Source organism: Gymnodraco acuticeps, unplaced genomic scaffold, assembly GCF_902827175.1.
Source record: "Gymnodraco acuticeps unplaced genomic scaffold, fGymAcu1.1, whole genome shotgun sequence".
Taxonomy (NCBI): domain Eukaryota; kingdom Metazoa; phylum Chordata; class Actinopteri; order Perciformes; family Bathydraconidae; genus Gymnodraco; species Gymnodraco acuticeps.
In genome coordinates this window covers 1,297,913-1,313,371 of record NW_022991973.1, presented here as the reverse complement: position 1 = coordinate 1,313,371, position 15,459 = coordinate 1,297,913, and the positions used below count along the sequence as shown (strand labels likewise).

The window sequence follows — 15,459 nt, the reverse complement described above, 5'->3', positions numbered from 1 at the left end:
AGGCAGCTTAACTGCAGCTGAACTTTGTGTGGTACCGCATTTGTAAAAATGTAAATTACTGAAGGAGAACACATTTAGAAGCATGGTCAGGCTCAAACACAACAGCGTCTCGTTTTTTCATGTACTGTATGAGACTCCATTCATGTTGACCGAGTATGTACTGCAGCTGTATGATTTGTGTTTGGTCGTACAAAAGCTCAATCCTGTAGAAGCAATGTAGTCCAGGTACTGAGCAGGACCATCTCAATCACACAGAACTAAACAGCATTTCATTCAGAGTGACTGAAACACCATGAAATATGATTTCATGAAATATTCATTCACAACATGAACCACCAATGTGGTTACATTTTCCACCCAATAACTTTAGGATTGGGGTAGTGAGCCAAAGCCGACCGCTTTCTCGGTTATGTGTGTTTATATTTGCACGTGCGTGTGTTAATAAATATTTATATATATACATGTGTGTTTCACCTGTGAAGAGCAGGGCCTACTTAATCACCGTAAACGGAAAAACAGCAATTCATTTTGTTGTCATTAATTATTGACACATGTAATGTTCAGGCCTCTCGTAGCGACCAGTCCTACTGAAATTAAATGACTATATATACACAAAATGTATTTCTCTCATTAGAACTGAATAATATATTCTATACATTTCAAACCATCTTTGAAATATTTGTCCTGATTCCTATTTTGACTGATTCTCATTTTACATTTCTCTTACAATAAATGGCCATGAATTGAATGGCCAAAAAGCAGATCCAGGTGGCTCAGAGCTCATTAGACTCTTTGTTTTTAGTAGAAGCAGAAAATATGTATAACTCTTAACCTCTTAGTTGAAGTTTATAGGTTACGGTCCCTTCTTTCATGTAACAGATTGTACTAAAGTACTTTTGTGCTCAATTATGTTACATACATGTAGGATTCTTGTTCAGATGAGGAGAGGGAATGATAGAAACATAACATCAAAATTACAAAAATGCCTATGAGCTGAGTGTGTCCTGTTCTGTGAGCAGAACATTATGCTCCTAGATTGTAAAGATCTGGACGGACACATTGTGAAACTCACTGATGATAGAAGCCTTTTACAGGGTCATGAGACAGAGCCAGGCGTGTAGTAGAGGAGTTTTTAAACCCCTCTGGAGTGATGTATCTTTGCTCCAAGATGTGTCAAGATCAAAGAAAAGCAACCCAATTATTATGTGCGATACAGAAATCCAATTTAAAGAGAGTTACATGTATATGGGAGTTTCACTATCAAGTGTAAAGACAAAATATGTTGCGGACTTTATATAACAAAACCCGACAGGGATGGAGAAGAGGAAATATCTCTCTCACACACATCTATCAAATTAATGCTCAAAAGCTCCGCAGTGGCCTTGTTTGGAACCTGAGAGAGGCTGGAAACTATGTCATCATTGTGGGCGTAATTTATTAGATTTTTTTTATCAACCAGACTGTCCTCACTGATGTCTACAATTGACACAAATCAATTTGAGCCACTCCCTTTGCAACTTCCACGCAATCCCTTTTCATTTCTGGCCATTACTGCTACCTTTGATTATTATTTGATGTGGTTTAATGTCTTTACTGCTTCCTTCTGTTGTGGAGACACTGGTAAGGGATACACATATTGGCAATAAAAACATAGCAACAACCAGAACTTTCAAGAGGCATTTGATAGCATATGGCAAACATTACACTATGCAGGCTGCTATGCGTTACTATTAGCAATCTAGCCGTGAAATCAATTTCACAATGGTCACAAAACAGAAACCGCCAATAAGCTTTTATTTTCCTTCCAATCTCATTACCCCCCCCAACATCCATTACCTTACCCTCCCAGATCTTTACAGGTAGTGCATATATGTACTTCTGTTATGTGTGTGTGGTTTTTCTGTGTTTGTGTGCATTGATGCGTATTCCCATGGATGATTTGATATGAGCAAGATGGAATATTATATAACCGATTGGAATGGGGCTCGATGTGAAATCACATAGTTTTGAGGTACACACACATTCACTCACTTGAAGGAGCCTAATCCCCTTTGTGAATCTGTCAGCTTTGTTGTTACAAACACAAAAGGATTATTTGGGTGTGTATGTGTGTGAGAGAGTGAAATGTGTGTATGCCTGTGCGTGATACTAAGGCAGAGACTAGCTGTCATTGTGTGGCTCTCTTTACGTATGTGATGCATGTATGTGTTTGAGAGAAGTAGCTTAGGTATGTTCCGACAGTGTGCCCGCTTTTTCTCTGAAGCGATTTGTTTTCTATTATATTCCATAGGGTGCATGTGCTCATACACAAGCATGTGTGTTAGGCAGGTTGTGATTGGTAGAGTCTGTGGTTCTCATAAAGACGATGTCATGATGGAAATTAATGCAATACATCATAAACGTGCACTCAGGGACACACACACACAAACAAACAGTAAAAGACAGCTTTGCTTCCTACTAAGGGCCACTCCTGTAAATAATACGGAAAATAGGAGTGGAAAGCAGGGGAATAAAGCAGAGGCAGGCTGGGGAAATAGAGGGGATATTTTCTGAAATATGGTGCTGAAAATGTAAAGAGAATTATGGTGACACAGTGGCACCCTCATATAGAACCAGAGAAGGATTCATGTAACCTCATGGTTCGACTTTTTATGGTGTTATGAACACTTGCAAACTCAGGGAAGGAGGCAGGCAGAAATAGATGGATGCAAATTCGCTCTAGGCTACGTGACCTAAGACGCAAAACCATTAAAGACATTCACCGAACGCAGCAAACCAAGAGCCAATCATTTCCCAGCAGGACTATTGGGTTTGCAGTATATCTCTGTTCAAAATGGATGATGAGCTCAATGCTGCATGACATGGTGTTTCACAGCAGGGGAAGATGGCCATTGGGTGTTTCGGGATGCACAACACTGCATGGTGACCACACATGGTGTTGTTAAAGCTAGACTCCATACTCTGGATAAAATAGCTGAAAAATATATGTACTGACAATACTCAAGTTGATGAAATAAATCTCAGTACATGTTTAAACAGCATCGTTTGTGATCGTTCTCTTTTGCAAAAATGAAAAAGATGACATACAAAACAAGTATAATCATACAGTAGCTATCAATTTGTTTATCCATGTGATTTTTATCCACAGTTTATAGAAAAACATTAATAAAGACTTTGAACAAAAGTTCTTTAGAAACTCTGCACTTTATATTGTCTCTCCTGTTTGATTTGCTTTGCTTTCTTATTAAGTTTGGTAGGGATTGATGTCACCATATTTGGCCAGCAATGCCCCAAATTATTTGTAATGCTGAAAAGACCAACAACCAGCAATCTGTTAGTCATTCTCTTGCAAGCCAATGCTGAAGAAGTGAAGCTATATTAGTCTTAAACATATTGATTAAACAGCTGGGCACATTAATTGTTTGCAAATGTTACCCAAATAAGAGTTAATACTACATTAGTTGGTGCTTATTTTCTGCTGCAGCTTAAACAGATTTGTTGTTCTTGTGAGTATTTCCAGCAGCAGGATATTGTATATGCGGTACTGCCTCAAAATAAATGTTGATCATGTTATGAACAAATGTGTCAGCCCGTCTGTTGATCTGGCTTATTGATGCATGATTTTTATGTTTTCTGCACAACAATGTAGGTCTATCACTCAGAGGAATAACACTCACATGTGAATGCCTCTTTTTGAAACAGAAATAGACAAAGAGAGCTGTGGCGACCCTGGGACTCCTCTCTATGGAGTAAGAGAAGGGGACAGCTTCCTGAATGGAGGAATCCTGAGGTTTGAGTGCCAGTTTGGCTTCGAGCTGATTGGAGAGAAAACCATCTCCTGCCAAGACAACAACCAGTGGTCAGCGAACATCCCCATTTGCATATGTAAGTACTAAAATCATGGGGTTGGTTATTTTCGGGGGTTGCAGAGAGGGAATAACATGGCCTGTGCTCTGCTGTGCTGTTGATAACATTCAGTCTAACCTGTCACCATGGTGACAGTTTATTATGGCCTTGAGCGGATGATGACCGATGATGCTGTGACGATGAATATTTAACAGGAAATGTCTCTCTGCATCTTTTCCCCCCCATTTTATTTTTCCTTTCCAAATGTCCCCTCATCTCTCTGTCTCCCCATTTCCATATGTCCGTCTGTCCGTCTGTCTGTCTGTCCACATTTGTGTTTGTTCCTGTGCTCCTCTTCCTCCCACAGTCCCCTGCATGTCAAATTTCACAGCTCCCTTGGGAACCGTCCTCTCCCCAGATTACCCAGAAGGCTATGGGAACAACATGAACTGTGTCTGGCTCATTCAATCAGAACCAGGCTCCAGAATCCACTTGGCATTTAATGACTTTGACCTTGAAGCACCCTACGATTCCTTAACTGTGAAAGATGGCGAGACAAACGATGCGGGCGTCATCGGGAGGTTCTCTGGAGCTGAGAATCCATCCCACCTGACGTCCAACACCAACACAGTGAGGCTGGAGTTTCAGGCCGATCACTCCATGTCAGGAAGAGGATTTAATATCACATACAGTAGTATGTCATTTTTCTATTTCTACCACTTTCCTTATTTTAATACAGGAACATTACCTATTTGACTTACTGTGCTGTCAGACAAGGTCTAATGTATGGAGAGTATATTGATAATATACTTTCTTTCCAACGACCTGAGGTGTGAAACTTGGTTATGGCGAGATTAAGAAGGGTCACATTTATTTTATTATGCAGCAGAATATCGCAGAAGCTTCAAAAGTCTGTGATATTGTTTCGTTTTGAAACGGATCTGCTCATATACTGTAACTATATGAATTATACGCATTACTTTGAACCTGGACCTGAATGACAATGAGGGGTTTAACAGTTGGAAAGAGTAGGTGTGATTTCTTTCCTCAAATATTTGATGTTTGACTTTGAATAGAAGCTGTTCTAATTCACTTAACAAGCATGAGGCCTTGACAACACCCACCTTTATTTCTGTAAAAAACAAAAGACACACTTTAATGAGGTGTCATGTGGTCAATGTAGCAGCTACAAATAGAGGTATAGGTTGCAAAACAAAGACTTAATAAAGAAAAAATAGAGGAGGAAAGGCTTTTGACTTGTTTGTTGTCAAACTCAGTCAGATGAAAAGTCATATTTCCATAATTTGTCTCTCTGTGCGTCCAGCACAAAGAAAGGGCCAGGATGTGTTAAGCCTTGCTAAGCAAATCGTCTTGTTCTGTAAGGAGTGAAACTGCAAACCATTCAAAAACTCCCAAATTGCTTTTTTTAACATCATAACTTTAGTAGTTCACCCATGTCAAAGTAAAGCCAGGATATAAATGTTTCAGGAGAAGTTGGATCTCAGCAGTTCTGACTTTATTGTAAAGTTGTCAGCTGTGCAGACCTTTATAACTGATCAAAACCCAGGTGACTCTCAGATGTATTGATCACTAGCTGTCTCGACAACAGGATACAAGATGTACAGTAAATAAGATCTTTTTGGATTTGTTGGAAGGCATATGTGTTCATATTTGATGGTGACAAACTGTTTTCCCCTGCTTGCAGTGTTTGAGCTATATCAGGCTAAACACGTCTCCATACCAAACAAACAGAAATGGAAATTGATATTGATCTCATCCCCTCACTGCGGGTTTGACAGCAAACAGACAAAATGTTCAAGTTTTCTGTACAATTGCTTTGTTGTATGGTCTTCTTATCTGAGCCAGACCATATACTGAAGCAAACATGCTCCTATGCATTTTAAGAAAAAAGTACATTGTTTAGATCAAACCCAAGCACAGTGCAAATATGCTGTAGCTGGAGAAAATAACTTTTTAGCAGAGATATAGATCATTAAAGCAGTAATAAAGAACAGATAGATTAAAGGAGACATTTTCCTGGCCATGAGTGAACACTTAAAGACGCCACATTGCAGTTATAGATCTACAGTAATATGACAAGTTCTCAGAAATGTCATCATAATCTAGTATGAAAGTGTCATATTCTTAACTGTTCTCATCTTTGTCTCTCTCTGTTGACGTTTGGATTCCAATTTCGTCCTCATGATATCTGTTTCCACTTGTGACTTTTCACTCCAGCCTTCGGGCATAATGAGTGCCCGGACCCTGGCATTCCCATTAACGCTCGCCGCTTCGGAGACAGCTTTCAGCTCGGCAGCTCCGTCTCGGTGGTCTGCGAGGACGGGTTCATCAAAACCCAAGGATCCGAGACCATCACCTGTCAGTTAGAGAAAGGGAAAGTCATGTGGAGTGGGCCCATCCCTAAATGTGAAGGTAAATACCCACTTGATGGCTGATTCAACTATTAACTCGGGAACAATATGTCATCCAAGATAACATCATTACTGCAGCTTAAAGACTCAGGAGGTGGAAATGATCTGCTGTCAGCTCGACAGAGGGAACAAGATATGGAGGTGTCCAGTTAACCTGAATATCCAGGGAAAGATCTATTGTTATGCTGCCGCCACAGGTGCTGCGACTGTTTTAAGAAATACCTAGCTTACTGTACTAGCATTTAAGAATATCAAACCATTTACTGTTCGATATATGTAGGAATACAATTTTTACAGATGACATTTAACCAAAATGTATAGAAGTTAATGACAAATATTTGAATGTGTAATTATCACCCTGGTGTGGTATAAATGTCAAGAGAAACAGTCCTTCAAAAACACTGCTTATTAGTCATAACACCAATCCAATTTGAGTGCAGCCTTACCATACATAATTATTATATTGGTTTTCAAAAATAACACTGTCATTAATCATCCACAACATAGTCATACATCGCCATTTAAACCATTAATAATATGTTACGGTTGGCATTAAGGCAAAGTTTGATCAGCTGCTTTGTTAAAGTACAAAGTAGAAATGTGCATATGACCTGTTAATGTCAGATGGAGCAAAAACACGACCAGTGTAAATACTTTGACTGCAACTCCAGCAGCAGATATAATTACATTAGAACTGTCGACGGTACGAAGAAAAAGCATGTTAATTATGCTCCAAGTCATTTAATGTCCCCAGATCCTTTGTAGCTAATGTCTGTCTATACGACTCGGATGCAAATTCACTTACTTGTTTTCAGGAGGTACGGACCAAAACAAATTGACTTCAGACACCAAGTTGAACTCTAAACAAGATCAAGTTTTAAAGAAGACTGGAACAAAGTGGCATCTGGCTAATGTACCCTTGTGTCAACATTGTGTTAAAAAAATCTCATTTATAATTCATGTTCTCTGAATGTCTATAATGAATATGCTATTTGAATTGATTGCCATCTTTTGTGGTGGTAGAAGCTCGAGGGACTTGGCTTTGGAACCAGAGGGGCGCCGGTTCAAGTCTTCAATCAGACCAAGAAGAGTGGTACATTGAGAATGGCCAGTTTACTCCCTTGACCGGCCTATAATGCCCTTGAGCAAGGCATCAGACCCTCACTCTGTTCTCTGGGCGCTGTATAGTAACTGCCCACTGCTTCTTTTATTAGGATGGGATAAATGTAGATTCTAAATTTCACTCTGGTTGATATGTACATATATTTGACAATTAAAAAGAGGACTTGAGTTTGAATCCTCCATTTACTGTACTTACTTAAATTATACAAGTACAATTGGGGCATTTAATGGCAAGCTGTTGAACATAACTTACTAAATCCTGCCAGATCTTTCTAGTATTAGGCCTCACTCGCCACAAATCAACATGTAATGAAGTTAAGAGTAGACTCAGACCAATCTGGGGGCAACTACAGTATCATTTGAAGTCAATGCCCACACAAACAACTAGTGCTAAGACCTGCATGTCATTTGTCTGATGTCCAGTGTTCTCTGTCTGCCCCCTCTCCTCCTCCAGCCCCCTGCGGAGGCCACTATTCAGCCCCCACTGGAGTGATCTTGTCTCCCGGGTGGCCAGGTTACTATAAAGATTCCCTCAGCTGTGAGTGGGTGATTGAATCAGAGCCTGGACGCTCCATAAAAGCTACATTCGACAGGTAGGTTTTATCATCCTTTGATTCTGTAAATGAAGACTCAAGTCTCTGAACAGGCAAGATGTGAAGTGTCATCAGGGAATCAGATAAGATAACAATCTCCTAAATATCATAGGTTGTATTGTAAATATTGAGTGTATCGATCAGGAAGGCTGGGTCATATGTTGTTTTGTATAATGTGATCGCTGAACTGTAAACTGTTGATAGAAATAAGACTAAATGGGATCCTATGATATCATTTTTCATTGGTTTGATGTTCTGTACAATTTCATTGTAAAGTGCATTTAACAATACTGGCTCAGCAGCCTGCAGGGTGCTTTAACATTGACCTCTTGCTATTTTCTTCCCCTGCAGTATGTCTACTCAGTTACACAGGAAAATACACATGTACCAACACTATGACTTTAATGGTTATGATTATCTTTAAATCAATAACATTTTTTTTTAAAAATCAGTATGGGATCAATATAGAGCAGAGGTGCCCAGTACGTCGACCGCGGGCGACCGGTCGACCGCGAGGGCAATGCTGGTAGATCGCGAGTCATTCATTAAAAAAAAATCCAGCTCCGTTAAAATAGACAAAACAGGTTTTGATCCCTCCTCCCTTTGCCCCCCTGCCACTTAATTCAGGAGTTTACTTGATTGACAGAAAAAGCGACCTATCGCTTTCCAGTCTGTTAACCCAGAATGCAAAGCGATACAAAATCAGTCAAGTGCCGGGAAAACTCAAATTAAGTTAAAGAGACAAACAAGAGACAAACAACAAAATGAGTGCGGGACCGAGCAAGAAGCTAAAGACAAACCACTTCCACCCAGAATGGGAGGAAGAATATTTGTTTGTGATGTCACATTCAAAGGTTATTTGCCTTATTTGTAAAGCAAGCGTCGCTCTGCCAAAGAAAGGTAACGTGGAGAGGCATTATCGGAGTGTTCACAAGGCATATGACAGCGACTTCCCTCCGAGTAGCGAGTTGAGAAAGGTCATGTATTATTGCTACACAAACATGATCTCGCAATCTTAGTGTCGCCAACTGGTTTCTAATATGCAAAAAGACAAACAAATGCGTCTATGGTCGTTGTATTTTGGATCTTTCCAATCGAGACGAGATCTCTCTCTCTCCCGTCTGTGCGCGAGGGGGCGGGGCAGTTTACACACACGCAGCTGCTACAAGCAGCAACACACGGAGGAGATGGCGGAGAGAAGCGCTCCAAGGTGTGGTTACATGTTACCCGTCTTGAGGTGGACAATGCTCCTTGCCAAGAGAGTTCAGCATGTGAGGGCGGTAACACGAGCAATGTGTCTAAACATTTATCAAAAGTGCTCCACATCCAGACGGAGGAATGCACCGGGCTCGACTGTCTTTCTAGCAGCTCTGTAGCCCCGTCCACGAGTAACGTTTCCACGTCAGGTGTTATGTATGCTAGCAGCAACACACAGAGTTAACTCAATGATACAAACATGGGGTAATGATTAGAGGTAACTGAGTTACTCTTTATTTTGTTAAAGTTTCAGCTATTCTGTTTACAGTTCTGTCATCAGATTATTTAATAGGATTTGTTAAAACATTGTTGTTTCTTTTGATGTGAAATATTATTTATTTTATTTAAATAAAAAGCAATGTTAATTTTGTAAACAATTTGTTAATTTAATAATATATGTATTTTTGAATCAAGTATTAATCTTTATTGTCTTCATTGTTAGTTTCCACATGCCTAAAACAACCTCAAGCTAAATCTAAAAGTTGATGGCTAAACAAGAGGGTTTGAGAAATTGTGCAAGCCATACAGTAATAGTCTGAATAGTCGATTAGTCGTTTTAATCGATTATCAAATTAGTCGTTTGTTGCAGCCCTATTATCCCATGTATAAATAAAACGTGTTATTCAGCAACCCTTGCAATTTGGGATTTTATTTTTGGTTGGTAGACCTCGGTGAGCTGGTCATTTCAAAAGTAGCTCACCAGCCCAAAAAGTGTGGGCACCCCTGATATAGAGGGTCTGAAGGACCAATTGACAATCATAGTGATTCAGCCCTTACAGTGAACCTTCAATTCAAGCTGGTCAGAGAAATATACTTCAACAACAGTATAATCTTCATGTTTCCTTCACACGCCCTCACGTTAATGTTTGAATGAATGCTAAAAACAGATCCAGCATTATGTGCAGAATGAAAGCCTTACTTTTTTCTGTTGTCCAGCTGTTTTCAAATTGAATGTCAAAGCTTGTAAGTTATTTTAAAAGTGTGATATTCTCATATTGTTGCCTCACAGGTTCCAGACGGAGCTGGGTTATGATTTCCTGGAGATCCATGATGGGCCAAACCTCCTGTCTCCTCTGGTTGGCTCCTTTAATGGTACCCAGGTGCCCCAGTTCCTGTTCAGCAGCAACAACTTTCTTTATCTGCTGTTCACCACCGACAACAGCCGATCAAATGCTGGTTTCAAGATAGTGTATGAAAGTAAGTCAGAAATAAAGATATCTATACATATAAACATGAGATACAAAGCTCACTTTAAAAATATTGTGTATGCCTATTATGGATTACAATGACACATGTGATAAATATATAACGGCACAAACAGAACAGGAGGTGTGCATGGTGTCAGGACACAACATTACACTGGTAGCCCAGCAGACACAGATTCACAAGCTGGCCAAACATGCAGGTCATTACCTGCAAAATGCAAGTCACAGCATGGTGCTTTATGAGGAGGTGCAAACCATCTGTGAGTTTTAGAATATGCAGATCAGCAAAACTGCAGATAGCCGTTTAGTCTTTTTGGACACACCAACCATTTCGACATCTATGCCTTGTTTTTCTCAGGTGTTACAGTCGACAGCTACTCATGCCTGGACCCTGGGATCCCTGTCAACGGTATTCGGTACGGGCAGGATTTTGCCATTGGGTCCACGGTGTCATTCGGTTGTGATTCTGGCTACAGACTTAGCCATGAGGAGCCGCTAGTATGTGAGAAGAACCACTGGTGGAGCCACCCTTTACCTACATGTGACGGTAAATAAATAATAGGAACCTCATGATACCACAGATTAAAATGGTTTGTTAAAACAAAAACTGATTTTACGGGAAAGACTCCAATATCAAACCTATATACTGTAAACATGAAATGACAGGTTTAATGAGGTAATAAAATGTTAAGATAGTATTGAGAAATAATATTACAAAACAAGTATTATACATGGACTTTAATAAGATTTCACTTTCAGAAAATGTGTGTTGTATGTTTAAAAAACTAAAAACAGAGAGATGGCAGTTAACTAACCAACATTACAGTATTAGTCTTAGTTTCTTTTTTTTACATTTATATCAGTATCTTTCAATAGGACAAACCATCTCAACACATGCAGTTGAAGGTTTCGGTCCCGCTAATGATATATACTGTATGTATAACTATACATTGATAATAGTAGTACAGAATTGCCTTCCCTCCTAACCAATAATGTGTCGTTTCTAAAGATTTTGAAGATAAAAGGTGTGACATTTCTTTAAGAACTTGACCCAAAACATTGTTTGAATAAAAATAGATTATCGAGTTATAAGTCATTATAAAAAAGACTAGAACAAGCTGATGCATGTACAACAAAGATCAGCAGTGGAGCCTGCCATCCCTATACGGGGAGCTGAATCACACAGGACATGTTGTTCTGCGACAAAACCACTGGTTGCATCAAACACACACACACACACACACACACACACACACACACACACACACACACACACACACACACACACCCACACACTATGGTGCACACAGGGCAATTTGCAGTGAAGGCTGCTGTTGCTGATAGGGGATGATTTGAGGCGAAGATTAGATATATACTGTATGGGCATGTACTGTGTATGTGTGTGTGTGTGTGTCAGCGTCAGCACATATGTGTGTTTGTGCTATGTGCCTCCTGTCACCCCCTCTCCTGTGTGAACTGTTAACATAGGAGGGTTTGAGGTTAGATTGACGAGAGGCTGTGTTGGCTGTCACCTCCTCTCTTCTCTCTCAAATGAAAGAGTGAGGGGGCACAAGAGTAGGGGATCTATCGCTCTCCCTTTCTCGCCTACTCTCTCAATTCAATCATGGTGGATCTGGAGAGGAGGGAGGACAGAGAGATGTGGCGCTGCTGCATCAGTTTTGAGGCTTGCTTGGTTGGGCTTGTTGGCTTGTTAACCACATGCATTGCACCGTTTCTGGGACTGGCAGTGGTTTCCTCCAAGGAGGCAGTTTGAGCGTATAAACATCAAATATTCTGCCTGGAATTTGCAGTCTGTATGCCATTAGACTCTGTTTACACAGTACAGCCCACACAAATATAGGAACTATTTGCTGCTGTGGTCGAAGAGATTTGGTCTTGCATGGTGATTGACAACGAGGAAACCAGTCAAGGCAGCAGTAAAAGCTTCTGACTCAGCCATGGAACATGTTTCAGACATCAAATGTTGTTCATAATGTATATAAGAAAACAAGCTACATTTATTCATTTGATATAGCCTGTTAAGTTAAAGCCACAACAACACAAATATCACTTCAGCACGGAGCATTTGAAAGAGGTCTAGCTTTTGAACTAAACTAGCTTCTGTAACATCTACATTGAAAGAAAAATAGTTTTTTCTCCTATAAGCTTTTTTCCATAAGCTATATGTGGATTTAAATGAATTAAAGTATGATTACCATTACTTTTTAACCTTTTTTTTGTTATGTTTATACACCCATAGTGCAGTTAGTCGACCAAACATCATTCATAAGAAAGACAGAATGGCTACTAAGATCTACTAACATATAAAGGTGGAGAAGAAAGTGAGAACATAAAGAAAGATGGGCAGAAAAGATCAATTATGAGCCAGAGAGAAATAAACTTGCAGAGATAGATATGATGGAGTGTTTCACCTTTATCACATAACTCAGCATTCAACATTATGCGCTTCCTGGCAGAAAAGTATTAATAATTGATGGAGGTGTTAGTGTGTGTGCGCGCCTTCTTGCGTCTTTGTGTGTTTGTTTAGTTTAAATATTCTCACTTCTCACCCTTGTTTTGAGGGATGCTGATGTCATAAAAATGACGGTGGCTGAGAGTAAAGATCCTAACTCTCGCGTTTGATCCGTGTCTGACTCACCTGTTTTATGCTTTGTAGCCGATTGTAACGTGAACTGCAGTTCTTATCAGCTCTCATTGAGCTGCTTCATTGTCCTGCTTAAGGAAACTTCATCAGAACTTTGAGGTTTGACTTTCTCCGTTGCACTTTTGAAGTAATGTTATGGCGTTTTATAGGTTTATTGTAAGAGGAAATGACAGGCCGGTCCGCCAACTGTAACATGGACCAACTGGAGCGAGCAGAAATGTAGTACCTTCAACACATGCAAGCATTAGTATGCATAGAGTCTCTCGCTGCATAACAATGTAAAGCAACCGGGTCATCCTGAAGCCGCTCTGTGAGGTTGGGAATGTTTTAGGTAGTCTCTAAGAAACATTTGCGATGCTTCACTGCTTTGAATATCACTGCTTCAATTCAAACTGTATTAACAGGAAAAATATTTCAGAAACTAAATACATTTAACGGTTCTTGCACACGCTATTGCACAGCATTAATGTTGTGGAAAACTATCTTAAATGATAATCAACCATTGTTTTTCAATGTCTCAGCTTTCTTCCTCAAAACAATTTGGAACTCAAAGACTACACATCCGCAAGCAAGATAATCTTGCAAAGACGCTTTAATTCTCTTACAGTACACTTCTCAGTAAAATCAAGTTTTTACCAGATGGTTGTTTTTGTTGTAAAAAATCTCTAGTTTTTTTCTCACATTCTTTGGTTCAAAACATATCCACTGCAATTTGTTTTGATTGAGAATCAATGCACATTTGTATGCATTTATTTAAAGATTCTAGAAACTGAATATGTATTAACAAAGTGGCACTTAAAACTGGGTTCTCCAGATTGATTATACTCAGTAAAGCAGTCATCACGACACATTGGAAGTCGTGATAAGTCACTTTGATGTGGACAATACTTAATTAACAGCATGGATGTTGAATCTTGAAGCATTAATTATGACTACTGAGAGCAGTTTTACCATTTTTTTCCACTGAAAACACGTGTATCATTTAGTAAATACAGCTCTTTATAAACCACATTTTAGTGTGTACATACAGTATATGTGGATATGCATAGTCTATATAGAGAGCCTCTGAACCCCGCCTACTTAGAGTGCTACCCTAATTATGCAAGCTGTGAGCATTTCACACTTTAGACATGCACAGTCGTGCAAAGTATTATTCCTTCGTGCCATTTATTATGATCTACAGTAGATGTGTTGAAAAGCCTCTTAAATAGTTCTTAATAACACGTCCAAACAGCAAACTTAAAACAAGTTTGCTTTATTCAATTCCACACAATATAAACTGGTACTGTTTCTTTAAAGAACCGAAAGTCCCTCAGGATAATTATGCACTGCCATCATATATGAGGAATGACTGGAATCTCAGATGCAGTTCATCAATGTCAGGGGTTGGTTGCTTTCAGGGACATAAGACTATATAAACAGCAAATAATCCATTATTTATCATTCCAGTGCGTGGTGGAGTTTACATTATTTATGTCATTATTTTGTGTGCAACAGTCGGAGGAATACATCAGAAAAAAATTCACTTCAAATTTTAAGTACAGCTAAAAGAAACTGAAACGTTTTCCAAGACACACATTTTGTACCTTCTACAGTACAGAGAATCTCCATCACTCTGTATATCTGTCTACCCCCCCTAACTTGTAGCATTTGTGTGTGTGTGCATGCGTGTATCCTGAAGAAGTGGTATTTAAGGTCCACTGGGAAACATTATCTGTTTTAGCTATCAACACAGTCTCATGCTAACCTTCTCTCTCCCTACCCCTTTCTCTGCTCATCTATCTCTCTCTCCTTCTTTCTTCCACTATGTCTCTTTCGATCTATCCAGCTCTGTGTGGCGGGGATGTTAGGGGTCCCTGGGGAACCATCCTTAGTCCCGGCTATCCAGACAGCTACCCTTCATCTCTCAACTGTACCTGGACCGTTGAAGTCAGCCACGGGAAAGGCAAGAGACACGCATAGACTCACACTCCCTAATAGAGAGAGACAGAGTGAGAGTAGCACTCACGGTAGTGCAGCTACTGATACACTAAAACTTTGATTCCTTAGAGGTTCTTATATAATATGTATATGTGTGGCAATAGCCTGTGTCTGAACAGAAGTTGGTTGAAACAAATGATATAGTTTATGTATTATGTAACGAGATGATGTTATCAATGCAGACCCGTTTTTGTTGAATAATTAATTATTTATACTGATTTTATAATGTGTGTGTGTGTGTGTGTGTGTGTGTGTGTGTGTGTGTGTGTGTGTGTGTGTGTGTGTGTGTGTGTGTGTGTGTGTGTGTGTGTGTGTGTGTGTGTGTGTGTGTGTGTGTGTGTGTGTGTGTGTGTGTGTGT

The 15,459-nt window shown here is 39.6% G+C and overlaps 1 protein-coding gene across 6 annotated transcripts in view; it reads left to right on the top strand.

Moving 5' to 3' along the window:
• The window catches only part of LOC117536136 (CUB and sushi domain-containing protein 3-like), a gene marked incomplete at its 5' end in the record, with an annotated part of 197,257 nt that overhangs the window by 81,161 nt on the left and 100,637 nt on the right, over nt 1–15,459 (top strand). For all 6 annotated transcript variants that reach the window (XM_034200881.1, XM_034200880.1, XM_034200879.1 and 3 more), the window contains 7 exon segments: nt 3,703–3,885; nt 4,214–4,540; nt 6,085–6,279; nt 7,855–7,993; nt 10,260–10,447; nt 10,814–11,002; nt 14,949–15,065. In XM_034200881.1, coding sequence (XP_034056772.1) covers nt 3,703–3,885; nt 4,214–4,540; nt 6,085–6,279; nt 7,855–7,993; nt 10,260–10,447; nt 10,814–11,002; nt 14,949–15,065 — 1,338 coding nt within the window.